We start from the raw sequence: 15,645 nt of genomic DNA, 5'->3' as shown, positions 1-15,645 counted from the left end.
ATCGTTTTAAAAATACTCGTTTGAAAATTTAAATAAAGATGCAAAGTAGGAATAAGAAATGAACCGATTTCTATAGATAGTTTTTTAGCTTATTTCTACTTTGTTTTTTAAATATGATGTAAAAATGAGATGAACACACACTCTTAATTATTTTGTTTGTTTTATATTTATAAACATCACTCAAATTTTTAAAGTATTTATTCTCTAAACACAATATCGGTTAAATTTGATTATTTCTACTCTCTTTAATTATTGTTTATCACTTTTTCATATAAAAATATTTAACATTCAATTTCAAATACTTAATCACATAAACTTTATAACATAAAACAACTTGTGTTATGTGTTTTCTTTGATCCTTTGTTTTTCTCTTTACTTCGATATTTTACAAGTTTTTCTACCTTGTACAATTTTACTGCAAATCTCATTTAATACTATGTCATATCATTTATAGAGAACACACTTTTAATTTTTTTTAATATTTTTTTTTTACTTTATCATGTAGAATAATAGTACTGTTTTTTTAAATAATTATTTCTATGCTCTACTTGTTTTGATAAGTGTACACTATAAAAAGAAATAGTTATTAAATTTTGATAACATGTTTGTCATTAAATTTTGTTGTCGTGCAAAAAAAATAGTTATTCATCGATTATCACTCATGAATTTTTATATTTAATAAATATCGTGATTTAATTATTCATTAATTTATAATAAATATTTTATCATATTTGACAATGAATTTGTCACCCATTTTGTTAAAGATAATAAAAAATTTCATTAACAACAAAATTAATGATGAATTTTAAAAAAATAAATTATCAGTGAATTTAAAAAAGAAAGGATAATGCATCACCGATGATTAAAAAAACATATTAATGAATTTAATAACGGGTTTCATCAAAAAATGTTTAAGATTCAAAATAGTAACTTGAACGTTTATTTTATCCACAGCTGTCAATAATACAAATTATAAATTAATGATAGATTTATCACCCATGAAATTATTCATTCACAATAAAAATTATAATTTACAAAGATTTATCTTTATTAATAATTAAAATTATAAAATTCATCGATAAATTCTATTTTGTTGACAATTTTTTTTCCTGTGGTACAACTTTGTTAATAATTTAACATTTTTTTAATGGTAAGTTTATCACTGCTTTTTAAAAATTAGATTTGATTTACTATAATATAAAAATTTGTTTTCGTAAATTTTTTTATCAAATATTTAACATACATTAAAGTTCACAATACGAGTTTCTTTTGTGTTTTTATTAGTTTAATTTATTTTGTGTGATTTTCTTTAAATGATGTACTATAATTTTTCTAATTTCTTGTATTTAACTTTTAACTTTATATCACTTATGTTTCCCGATTTACAAGTACCAATCTCTTAATCTTATCAACATTTTAATATTGATATATAAAACCTATGTTAATTATATTTTTGAAACAATAATAAAGCGGATATAATTGCAGATACGTGTATACAGTTATCGGAACGGAGATCGAATAAAAATTGTATACTTATTAAATATATGAAAGATAAATTTTACTTAAAGACAGGATGAAATAAATAAAATTTACATCCTCCCCATTTTTTGTCCTTATTGATAGCTTAAATTAATCAATGGTACTGTGTTTATCTATTTACACAACATCTTTTTATAGTTTTAAACAAAATTTTATTTTCTGAACATTTTCTGTGTGAAAGTTTTTCATTGGGTAAGCAAAGTGTAATATGAATTAATCCACTTCAATTTCAAACTTTTTAATTTTAAATAACTGTTTATGCTCATATTCGTGATTTTTGAAGATGTTTGAAGGGGTTCACATTATTGTTGCATCGTTGCAATTCTATGAACTTGGAATGCGTAAAAAAGTGGTATTATTGCTGGAAATGGGTTTGAATTTTCATAGCACTTTACTTTTCATTTGTCGATTACTATAATTTTGACTTTGTAGATGAATGAATTTTGTTTTTTTAGTAAATAAAAAATTAGGAAGTTAAAAATAGATATTAATAATAATGATAAATATGATTTAAAATAGGAATATCGACTAGGCACATAACAAAAAATGTTCACGGATTCGGTATAAGTCACTCGCTAAAAAATTAGGAACCTAAACTTAAGGAAAAAACTGTCGTTGAGTTAACTTAGAGCTTCACTGTCACAAAATTAGCAGATATTAAAATTTTATTTCATTATATTGTTTCAGGTGACAAAATAAATGTTACACGTTGTTTTTCTTAATTGAAGTCATTATTTGATTAAAAACATTATTTTTTTAACTAAAGTAACACAATATTGTAGAAGTAATCCAAAAGAAAATGTAGAAAGAGATACGACATTGATTGATTAGAATAATCATATACCATATCCCAAAACTAACACTTCAATAAAAACAAACGAGATTTTATTAATTTGGTCTATTTCTGATCTAAACTAAACATATAATTAATTCTTCTTGGCTTGTGTCTTAATCCAACTAAAAAAAAATCTCCTGTCCAAGAGTTCGGCACGTGAACATCAAAGAAGAAATATTTAATCATTTGTATCCAAGTTAATAATTTCCTCATGTGAAAAATCGAAATTTTACTATCGGATAAAAATCACATTATAAAGACATTTGATAAGTTCCTATTCAGTGTCTATGATACATTGAATTTTGATAGGCTTTAGATATTATTATTGTACTGTAAATGATGAGCGAAATTCCACTACTTACCGAAAGTGGTTTGTTACATAACTGCATAATTAGTTTTTTTTTTTTTTTTTATCTTTTCTCACAAACCATGGTTTGGATGTTGGTCTTCCTCTTTCTTCTGTTCTCTATCAACTGGCCAACATTTTGGACTGTTGCCAACATCATCATCGAATCTAGGACAGTTACCTAATTATTACGAAAATCTATAAACCAATTCCTAATTCAGTTTTCCAGCCTTTCAAAGTAATTGTTTTTCCAATGTTGTAATGTAATGTCTTCATTAATTGCCTGCTGTAAACGTAATCAGAGACCGAAAGCTTGGTCCTACCTCCTCATATTTATAACCTAATTTAAAAATTCTAAGTAATTTATTTTTTTAATAAATCACACTTGTATATTTCAAGACATAATTATTTTTAGCATTGATAATTCAATTACATTTAATTTTGACTTTAAATAAACACTAGCACACCTTTGGATTAGTGGTTAATTAACTGCCACCGCAACAACGTTGAACAATCAGATATTTTATCTGCTAATCCGTTAGTTGCCAACTAAACTACCAATGGTTATATCAGGCACAGTATTCTTTGCTCACCGTTGGCAGAGTCAACGTCACTCTTTTCTTTTCCTACATCAAGATCATTTTTGACGGGTGAATAATAAAATTGAATATACCCATTTAAGCTAAAGATCAAAAGAAAAAAAAAACATGAAATACAAGAATTTTTTGTTAGTAATGCTTCTATTTTTATATATTTTATTAATTATTACTAGTATAATAATAAAAAAAATGGAAAATAAAGTCATATTCAATTATGAGAGTCATGAGAAAAATATACGGTGGCTTCAACTGGCTATCAGTGTCATTGATGTGTTTTTTTGATACGAAAATATAATAATAGAAATGAAAGAAAGTAGTGGCTTAGAATCAGGTGAGGAATTGTTTATACCTGGAATATAGTGTGGATATACTGGTTCAGCATTTACATTCTTTGAAACCGTTATAACGAGATGCATTAACGCATCTTCGGTTATTAAATTATTTGTTTCTGCAATTCTACAACACTCCTCTTTCAACTAGTGCAATACATTTCAAAGTGGAACATTTCAACGCTTGATGCTTGAGAAAGGTTCCTTCTCTGTTTCTTCTTCCTCTTGTGGTGTTCTATGTATTCACTGTAGCAGCTACTACTCAATCTTATCTCTCAGAACACATGGGGGCCACGCTCTACTAAACTGTTCCTTTAAGATCTCATCACTTTTTATCTTTAATCAGCATGCCAATGGATTACTCACTATTCTTGTCTTCTCCCAGTTTTATATATTTGTTCAAATTTGCTCCTTCAATTCAACCAATAAAGCCCCAACTCATCCATACATAAAAACCATAAAAATTTATCTGTCTATTTTAGGTCCCGACACAGAAACTGCACACACACTGAAACCAGCATCAATTCAGTAATATTCCCTTCGCTAAACTAATTTAACTACTTCAAAGTTCGGCAACTCCAGTTTCCCCTGTTGCGTGTGAAACACCCCATGCCTAACTTCTTTTAATCGGAACCCAACAAAACCCAGATTCAAATTTATGTTTGGCAAGCAAGGAAATAGATTTGAAGGATTTTTTTTTTTTTATTCTAAGCTTGTTTTTTGTTTTTGTTTCACTGGAGAACAGGACCAAGAGAAGATAAAAACAGTTACAGAAATTTCTCAGACTCATTTAGAATCTATGTATCTCCATCGTCTTCGTTGCTTCCGCTTCTTGGAAATTGAATCCATCTCTCTTTGGATCGAGTTCTCTTACTGTACATTGACCAAAATTATTTCCTAGAAACTTTGATGATAATAAAAGACAGGAAAAAAAATTAAAAGCTGCTTCTTCTTTTTCCCATTCGGAGAGGAGCAAACCAGCATTTTCTCTCATCGCAACTATTCTCTGACTATATTTACGAGTCCACCCTGCTAATCCCAATTCGCTTGACGGAAGTATTCCTAAACCCATCATCGGCTGCCTGAAAACACATCCCATTCGGGTTCTGATTCTGCCGCTCCATATAACTCCTCACCTCCTTCCTTATCATATCCTGCATCACCGCCAAAAACTCCGCACTCAGATTGAAAGCCCCCAATCCCGGTGGCTTCAACTGCGGCACAACCGGCATCGGAGCGGCCATCATTGGCAGCAGAGGGATGGTGTTCGAGGGCTGTGGCGGTGGCGGTGGTGGTGGCTCGGTTACCCGATTGGAGACCTCGGAAGAGTCGACGCCGGGGAGGGACAGGGAAAGGGAAGTGGGAGGGTCATTGGAGGAGGAGGTGGTTTCTACCGGCGGTAGAACCGCGGCGGTTCTAGGCACGGGGCGGAAGACGTGTGAGGGGGATGCGAGCGGCACGCTGGACTCGCTGACATCGGATCCGGAGGGGCTACCGGGTGTGGGAGGGTTGATGTAGAGTCCGGTGGAGACGGGGATGGCCGCGCCGGCGCTGACGGAGCGCTTAAGCGGTGGGGGGTGGTCGTCCATGATGGATGAGGCGCACTTGCGCTTCAAGGTGGAGTTCCAGTGGTTCTTGATGGCGTTGTCGGTTCTGCCCTGGAGCAAGCGGGCTATGGTGGCCCATTTGTTGCCGAAGCGGGCATGGGCCCTGACTATGGTGTCGTCTTCCTCGGGCGTGAAGGCCCGGTGCTCGACCTGGGGAGAGAGCTGATTGCACCAGCGGAGCCGGCAGGACTTGCCGGAGCGGCCAGGGATGGACTTGCTGATGAGGGACCAGTTCCTGGGTCCGTGCTTCTCGACGAGCTTCTGCAGAGCGTCGTCTTCCTCGGGGCTCCATGGGCCTTTGATCCGGTCCATGTCCTTTCTGGACAGAACAACTCCTGGGTTCATAAATATGTTTGAGGAAAAAGAAAAAGAGAGAGAGATGAAAGAGGAGGGTCCTGTGGCGTGGAGTATTTGCTTGCTCCGGTTCCTTATATGTGAGAGGGAGAGGGTGAAAGGACACCGGTTTGGCAAGTTAGGTTTTGGAGTTGTGAGCGAGCGTTATGGGCAATCGGTACCGCTTCTTCCAGGGAAGCGGTTGGGTTGGGATTTGGGATACAGCTGTGATGGGACACGCGTCCCCTTCTGAGGTGTGTTGAAATAACATAAAAGCACAGACGCAAATAATTTGGCCATGCAAGAGGAGTAGCGCGTGTGTTACACTTTAGTTTTAGAAGTTAATAATAATGAATGAATGGGTTTGGGAGTTTGACTGAGTAGTCCAGGCTGTAGAGCATTTGGTGTGGGATTTTGAGGTTTCGTCCTGTTGTGGGGAAAAGAGTGAGTTGGGTGAGGTGGCGAAAAACGACAAGATTGATCGCCGAATCAGAAGGCGAATCATTACTGCTTTTGTGTCAGTCCAGGCTGTATTCTATACCTGCCACCCCACCACCATATCATCCTATAACGGCCTATTCTATTTCCCTACACACTCACTCTCACTCCCTCACACGTGCCTCTCACTCCCATGTACGGACTTTCCTCTCTTCTTCCTCCCTTCTAATAAGCATTAATTAAGTGGTAATGTGGGAATGGGAGAGATTATAGAAAGGCATGGGGAAAGGGCGAGGGAGAAGATTGTCGGATAGGTTCAGCTATTCCAAATATATTATATTCTTTTTATTACCCTTCAACACTTCCGTATACATTTCTGTTGTACTCTCTCTCCATAAACAAACAAATACTCTTTCCTCATCCCATCAATTCTTCATATGGAGGAATAATGCAACACCAGTACCAGTGTATTTCTCTCTTTATAAATCATTTAACCTTAATTTATCCCCCATTTTTTCAAATCTTTACTTATCTCTGTTCAAATGCTCAAGAAAGAAATCAAAATTACATCACTCAAAATCGGATTTGGTTAAGAAACCCAACAAAAAATATATATAACTATTTATAATTGGAAAATAATATTTTAATTCACTTTTTTGACCCATTTTTAACCCATTTTTTTATTCTTTTTAGTGATGTAATGTGATGATTTAATGGTGATTGAAGTGATGAGTTAAAAATGGATCAGAAAAAGTGGATTAAAGTATCATTCTCCTTTATAGTTCGTGTACACGTTTTATTATTAAATTTATCTTTATTAATGTAAATAATTTAATTTTTTTATCTTATAATTTTTTTATTTCAATAACCACTCTATGGGAAATTAAATACTTATAATAAAATAATAAAAATTATTTATTCCACATTTATTATTTATTTTATATTTTTCAATAATCATTTATTTATTTCATACTATTTTCTACATTTGTCTTTTATTTTATTTTTTAATAAGGAAATTATTTAACATTAAAATAATATCTAACTAATTTTATTCATTAAGTAATTTGTTTATAATTTATTTTTCAATTTTTTTATAAGGTTTATCTAAATGTAAATTAACCACTTTAAAAAGGTAATAATATATAAAAAAAAAATACATCATTATTGTTTTAGGTAAAGCTAAAATGGAAACTTAAATCTTAACACTTATTATAATACTTTTTCTTGCGTTCTTTAATCTCTATTCTAGACCAATCTCTCACATGAATTATGCTTGTTTATAAAAAGTTAATTTCTCCTTTATTTACACTAGTTATACACTTACTCGATCCATGATCAAGCCATTATAATAATTGTCTTCGTACCTTGCTCTGCATTCAACATCTTAACAATTCATATGACCGAAAATTGTGACATAAAATCACCACCTCGCACAATTGAAGCTAACTAGTCTCACTTATAGTGTCGATCACTTCGTATGTGACAATTCGTCATCTCAATATCGTACCTTAACGATATATGAATCAAGTTATCCTAGCCTTTAACTTCTCTAAACGACATAATCACATAACTAAAGAACATGAACGACTAATATCGTCTTCAGATTGAAGTACACACTGATTATCAATGAAATATTTCTAATAAAACATATATAATATAAATATTCTTCATTATATAAGATTAATTTCTCACTTACATTAGAACTGTATCGTAATGACGGTAGAGTAAAAATAAAACTTTGTAAACTAGATATTATAATAAAGTAGGTGGTAGATCTATAAATACATAATTTCACAATTGTGTCAATAATTTATAAATGCAACTCATTTCATTTACTTAAATTTGAAGAGGTAAATTTTAAGTTCAATTTAACTTTAAAAAATTAGTTGAAAATGTGAAGTTTAAATATACATATCGTAACCTAGCCTTATTTTCAAACAATGTGATTTGTTCAACATCAAACTCACTAAAATATCTTTTACATAACTCTTTTCAACTCAACACCTCAATGGTACTTGATTGATGAATAAGGTCTCATAACAAGTTAACCAAAATATCCATTAGGTTTATGAAAACGAGTTCAACCTAGATAGCTTATAATTCAAGCAAAATATGACCTAAAAACATTTTTTCAATGTAGTGCAATGCTAATAAGGGTCAATGTACGCATTTATTATTTTGCATTAGATTTTTTTTCTTAATTTTTGTACACTGCTTCACACCTGGCTTTAAGAACATACAAAGCGTGTGATCAACATTTTTGTTGTGTTTTTACATTAAAGATACGATCAACATTATCAACAAGTACGTTTATTTGAAAAATATTATGAGTTTTTGAACATATAGCTCACATTAGGATTGTGTTTTCTTCTTATTTTGTTAATATTCATTCTCATTTCTAAAATTTCCAATAAAAACTCTTGTAATTTTATTTTCCTCACTTCTTCATACCTTTGAAATTTTATTTTTCATTTTTGTTTGGTTGGAATGTTTTCATTTTATTTGTTATGTGATGTTAGTTTCTTTTTATGGAGACAAAAGTACATAATTCTTGTTAGAAAAAAAACTAGAAAGTTGAAGTGAGAGTGCACCATATTTTGATTAGACTGATTTTTTTGTGTTTTCTTGTTGTTGTGAAAACTTGGTTTGTTAATAATTTGAAAGTGGAATTGGTTTTGCATTATATTTGGTCAGAAATAACTTGAAAATCAAATCTTAACTTACTATTTGTAGCAAATATCAATTTTATTTTACTCATCTCAACTTATGTATTTGTAATTTATACTTGGATCAAACAATATGCAGTAAATAAACTTTTAGGTTTTTGTATTTGAATAATTTATTTAGAGTAATTATACTGTTTTGAAATGTTTCAATTCAATTATAATTTCACTTAAAATGAGTGAATGTAATTTATTTTAGTAAATTCATGTAACTTGGTTGAGAGAACGAGAATATGATTTAGTAAATCTAACGTTAATTATTTTTATTTTATGAGTATATTTCAAAAAAATGAAACTACTAAAACTCTTTATTAAAAATAATCAATTTAACTAGTTTTTTTCATTATTTCATAAATAGCCTTTTTTGTTATTAAGTAAAGAAAACGTGGAAGATATACTTACCGAGATAATAACATATTTTTTATTTTTATATTTTAATACTAAAAGGAATTCATAATAAAATAGATTCTGGAAGGTTAGAAAATTGGTGTTTAAAGTGAAATACGACTTTTGATTTGAATGACAATGAACGAATATATTAATGGTTCAAGACCACATTTTCGAACGTATGTCACGAAAGCGTAATCTAATAAAACTTTAATGAAAACTAGCGTAAAAACACATGCACTATCGTGTTTGTGTATATGATTTTTTAAATATGCATGTTATTATATTAGTAGGTGATAATATTATAATGTTATTAAGTTAATATATAAATTAAAATTATATTTATTAAAATTGAAGTGAAATATATGATAACATATGAAAGAATATCCATTAATAAATAAAGACGAAGAGAAGAAGCATAGACATCCGATTTTATAAAAATCTTGTAAAAGTAACGGTCAATTTTTAAAAATTTAATAAATTATCATATTTAAATGGTAAAATAAATATTTTGAAATGTGGACACAAAAAGGATAATCCCTTCGTATATTGTTATAGATTAAAAATGAAGTGAAACATATGATAACAGATGAAAGAATATCCATTAGTAAATAAAGACGAAGAGAAAAAGTATAGACGTCCGATTTTATAAAAATCTTATAAAAGTAACGGTCAATTTTAAAAATTTAATAAATTATTATATTTAAAAGATAAAATGAGTATTTTGAAATGTGGACAAAAAAAGAGAATTCTCTTTATATATTATTATAGATAAATACAAAAATTTTAAATTAAAAGGATTATAATCTATAGATGATTGTACATAAATAGTCTTCCGATAGAAGAAATTTGAACAATAATAATAAAAACAAGTTGAAAAAAGTGATTAGCCACAGTAAAAATTTCAACACGCAATATCCATTTTTGAGATTATTTTTGAACTCAACATTTTTGTTTTAATCGGTTTTTCTTCGAAAAAAAAAACAAATTTATTTATCGGTATATGAGGAAAAAGTAAATACATTTTATTTAGAGACATTTTATTTTTATGATAAATCTTTAATCATTATCTTTGCGTTAGATTTTAACAAATTAAATATTTATAAATATCTTTAAAAATAAATATATTACAAACTTAACAAAAATTATGTACATTATAAAAGAAATTACATTTATTATTGAAAACATTCATGAGTGATCAATAATTACTCACGATTTATTGACGACGCAAGTTATGTAGGTAATGTGGATAAACAAATTTATGAAATTTTTGTCTATAGAAAATACAAATCCGTGAGTACTATATACAGAACATTCGTGCAAAATTTACCACAACAATAAATTCATAGGTAAAGTTATCTCTAACTTGTCATTTGTCACTAATTTTGCACAACTAAATCTTTAAAATCATTAAAAGCATGATTAATTAATATGCATTTTGTCAAAATTTATATTGTCATCATTATATCTTAAAATAGATTAAGAGTTACGATCATTTTAATATTCAAACACCATTTAATACAATCTTATTTAATCAAACATGATTCAAAATTAATTTCAAAATTATCCAAACTAAACATAATGAAAAATCAAATTAAAATATAACATATGACAAAATGCAATCAAACTAAAATACCATATAAGTTTCGAAAATTAACACAAGGGATTTAAATATAATGCAAACAAATTTAGGCATAATAAAAATTAAGTCAAAATTGTAATATTCATAATAATTAACATAATCATATTTTTCACTTTCGTGTTGTGCATGCTCATTTTATTCTTTATTGATTAATTATTGTTGTTATTGCCGTTGTCCAAAATATTATTGTTGTTTTTCAAATACTTCGAACATCAATGAGAAAAAGAGATAGTACAACATTAAATAATAATTGTATTGTTTGTCTAAGTTTTTCATTATTTTTTCTTCTTCTATATTTTAGACTTATTATTTGAGCTTAGCAATTTGATGTGAATTAGAAACACACAAACAACAAATAATAATTTAGTTTTACAACCAAAAGAAAATTACATACATTTCTCTTTAATTTGAGGAAGAAAACAAAAATACACTCTTTTTTTTTTTAAATAACAACAAAGATAATCTTAAAAGGGAGAAATTAATTTTCTCTAAAGTATAAACTATATCACCATTCTTCTCAATGAGACATGCTTATCTGTTTATCTGATCCAGTGTCAGGAAACTTTTGATACATGGTCTCGTCTAGGTCAGTCACTACATGAACCAGGTTATGATATCACAATTAAGTCTTTCGAGAGAAAATCATATGAGAGATTTAACACCGATGAAACATGAACTCAACCCATATATAAGGAATGACATCACTTGTGAAAGAAATAAAAGAGAAAAGGATATAGATTCACAATGATGAAAGAAACTGTATTATTCACACATTAATGTTTCGGTATCATCCCATTATATAGATGGACTTAAGGTAACCAACCAAAAAACAGCTGTAAATATAACAGAATGTCACGTACTAAAACAGAATTACTAAAAGCAGAACAGAATAACCAAAAGCTAAATATTATGCACGCTGACATCATTCTTAACTCAAAACCTTAAGAAGATGAGTTTATGGGTCTTCATCATTACATGGTGCTCAACTTTCTCATTTATACTCAATGTGAGACTTAAATTCACATTTGAATTCCCAACAAAATATTATTCAACAAATTTGATGCAGAGGTTATGGGTAAACATTGGCTAGTGATCAAATTTAAAATTCTTTAACTAGTAGAGACGTTAAGTTTATTTATGTTATTTGATTAAATTTAATTATATTAATAAATGGAGTTATAAGTTTAAAATTCTTTCAATAACATTCTTATACGGCACACTAGATTTAACATTAATTTTCCAAAAAAAAAAAAATTAAATATGTTACTATATGGGAAAATAATATATTGTTTGCTATATTTTTTTTCTTAGGATAAGTCTTTTTTATGTACGTTAAAATATGTTGTAGAATGTCTCAGATTTTCTACGTTTTTCTGCGTTGACGACTTCTACATCAATCTTATAATTAATATAAAATGTTAATATCCTTTTATTTATCAAAATAATTGTATTTCAATTTCAAAATTGTTAAGATATTGTCCATCTCATCTTAAGCATTCTCTATTTTAGAATTCTATATTTTTATTACCTTTTCATTTTTAAATTTCTTAATAAGTTGTTTTCATCTTTTAAAGTCCTCGAAACATACCAAAGAATTTGTTAAAATCAGATAAATTGTTCATTCTAAAAATATCTAATACAATTAATTAAATAAATTATGGTATAGTTAATAATACGGTCTATTAATTTTTTGCGTAAATATTAGTTATGAGTTAATAATTTTAACTTTATTACAAATTCTTATTTTATTTAATAAAACTTATCTTATTTTATTTTGTTGTACTTATAAATATTACCAATTTGTATAAAAGAAGGTATAATAAAAGAAACAACACTTTATATAAAACTGTTTTTCATCTTTTGTTATATATCATTTTTTAAATTATTCTTATTCATAACATAAGGTTCAAAATTATTTGTTGCATTTAATGTTGATCTGACAAGAATTGTTATATTTTGAGGAAAAACATATAATTTTTTTTATCCTGTGCAAAAGAGGATTTTTTTTTTTCTAAAAATAAGGTTGAACGATCCTCAACTCAATTTTCTTTTTAATTATTTATTTATTTATAATTTCATCTTATGTTCTTATTTATTTATAAAAGATGTGTGATTTTATCGATCTTCATTTATATTTTATTATGATTATTTATATTCGATTATTTTTCAAACAGTTCCCTCCTTTACATTTGTTTAGCAAAAGAATTATAGTTTTGATTGGAAGTGAGTGATTTAATTTTGCAGATGCAGGAAGATATTTAGTTGACTTAAAAAGTGAGCGCACCGGCAAGGTGATTGATTAGGAGCCTGAATCTGAGGAAGTGGTTATGGTTTGTGTGTCTACAATTATTTGTTGAGGTTGTCTGTGTGTATGAGAGAGGTTTGGTTTGTCTGGTGGAAACTGGAAACTGTTCTTGTGTCCGGTTTGGAACCGTCATTGATATTAAGCGCTCAGGAGGCAACGTCATGGGCCACACTGCCAGCTATATCGCATTGCAATAACTTGTTTTCTTCTGCTGCACTTTTTTTTAATAATAATCTATACAACCTACAAATTTCTTAATTATTTTTAATCTACATATTTTTTGTACTTTTATCAGCTTTAAATTACATCATAGTTTTTTTTTATGATTATAATTAATAAGTGAATTTTAATTTTATTTTTGTGTACTTGGACCATCACATTTATTTTTGTAATCGGAAAAAGATACCGTGTTTTAAAAAATATTAATATTTTAGTGTTATGTTTGGGATTTGCAGAGAGTAGAATAGTGTGATGATAAGTGAGACTGACACCCTCGTATTCATATCCCACGATTCCCGCTATCTATCGTAAAGCCTACTGCCCCCATGCGGCATCGTTTTGTTGTAGTATCGCCTTCATTCTCGATATCCGCAATCTCCTTTTTTTTTTTCTTCTTATATTTTAGTCTAACACGTTTCCCCTTTTCCACTTTTCTCCGCTCATTAACCACAGAATGCAACAATCTTATCAATTTTCTTCTGTAAGATATCGAAAATATATATATTTTCTTTTTTTTTATTTGTGTTCCAAAATTTAACACCCAAAAAAGTAATTATCGAAATGTTTATTTTACTCTTAAGATCTCGTGTAGTACCTTTTTTTTTAGATTTTTACTACACTTAATATTGAGATACGTGTTTTAAATTTAAGACGCTCCTTGGAATCTTTAGATCGGAGATATTTTAAACTCCTATATTTTAGTTCACTGTTTTATTAAATTTGTTCATGTTAAAGTTAAAGTGAAAGTAATAGCTAATGTGTATATTTTTTAGGGTGTGTTCTTATGAGTAGAAAGATTTGTGGAAAATGAAAATTTGAGTGGATTTGAAGGTGAAATTTGTGTTATTTTTTTAAAGGATTTGGAGGTGATAATAGAGTGAATTTGAGAGTGAATTTTGTAAAAGTTTATGTAGGATTTGAGTAATGTGACTAATAAAAAATAAAATTTAACTTATGAAAAAATTAAATTATCAAAATGTTTTTGGTGTTAAATATAGTATAAAATGATAATTAAATATTTTGTAATTATTTTTTTTTACATAATTAAAATATTAAAGATATTTATTAATTGAAAGAAAAAACATATCCGGATACAAAATAGCACCAACTTCCTGCCACAATGTAACAACAATCAAAATATCAAAAACTAGAAACTGCTGGAATTGAATATAAGCACTACGTATCCAAATACAAAATTGAAGCACTTGGAACCAGATACATCAACAATAAAATCGGGTAAGTGGAGAAAAAGGAAACAAGTTGGAATCAGATACAAGTAGAGTGTATTTGTTCCATTACTTCTTCATATCTCAATGGAAATTCTACAAAGCTTGGGTGTGGTATGGAGAATCAATCGACCAACATAGAAGGGAAGGAGAGTAGAGTCAATGAAAACATCTTGTTCTTTATGCAGATCTCGAGTCCATGAGTACAGTTTCAACAACAAAGATGTTATATTTTTCAATATAATAACAAGGGGTATAGTGATAAATCGACAAATTTATTTTGCAAATCTCCTTAAAACAATGAGATCGAAATTATGTCTTTAATGACCGTGTAGAAATTTATTTATAGAGTAAAAATATTAATATCCATTCTATTTCGTATGAGTTGTATCCTAGGATAGTGGATATTGTTTTTGTAAAATGGAATAGAATTATGATTTTTGTCTAAGGTTCTTAAATTCAATATCTAAAGTCAAATATAACAAATCTCTTGCAGGCGTTCTAAAATTGAAACTCATTATTATCTAAACAAAATAAAAATGAAATTATTTTCTTGAGTTTCTTCCTTAGAATTTGTCAATTTTGCATAAATTATTCAAGTAAAATATTATTTTTTATCTTCACAGTAGTATTTAATTTTTCAAAATAAATTAATATACAAACTCATTAATTTATTATGTTCTGATTATTTAGTTTAATTTTAATATTTAAATATATGAAATTACTACTATTTATATATTAATTTTTTTTAATATTTAAATTACATATCTATTACGAATTTTATAAAATAGTATCATTATAAATTTTTGGATAATAATGTTATGTTTTCATATTATTATCACAAATGCAAATACTGCCTTTGAGCCCCCCCACAAACACCTAAAAACACCAGGAAAACGCAATATCAACTAATTTCATTTTTGGATGTACAGGTGAAATAAAGAGAGGTAGAAGAAAAAAGGAAAGGAAAAGGTTATTAATATGCCAGATAATATAATGAAAACAAGAATAAAAATGAAAAGAAAAAACAAGACATGAAGGTAGGAATATAAAAACCATCATTAATTTCCCAGTAAACTAGTATTTCATAAATTTATAATTTTGAACTAAGGGGAAC

The 15,645-nt window shown here is 28.6% G+C and overlaps 1 protein-coding gene across 1 annotated transcript; it reads right to left on the bottom strand.

Moving 5' to 3' along the window:
* Window positions 1-3,676: 3,676 nt before the first annotated feature.
* On the bottom strand, window positions 3,677-5,732 carry LOC114173753 (transcription factor MYB44-like). Its single transcript, XM_028058335.1, has one exon. It carries the CDS (start codon window positions 5,598-5,600, stop codon window positions 4,665-4,667), a length of 936 nt encoding a protein of 311 aa, XP_027914136.1. The 5' UTR covers window positions 5,601-5,732; the 3' UTR covers window positions 3,677-4,664.
* Window positions 5,733-15,645: the final 9,913 nt, after the last annotated feature.

This window comes from Vigna unguiculata, chromosome 2 (genome assembly GCF_004118075.2).
Source record: "Vigna unguiculata cultivar IT97K-499-35 chromosome 2, ASM411807v1, whole genome shotgun sequence".
Lineage (NCBI taxonomy): Eukaryota > Viridiplantae > Streptophyta > Magnoliopsida > Fabales > Fabaceae > Vigna > Vigna unguiculata.
The sequence above is the reverse complement of the archived record's forward strand: the minus strand, read 5'-3'. Positions and strand labels throughout refer to the sequence as shown.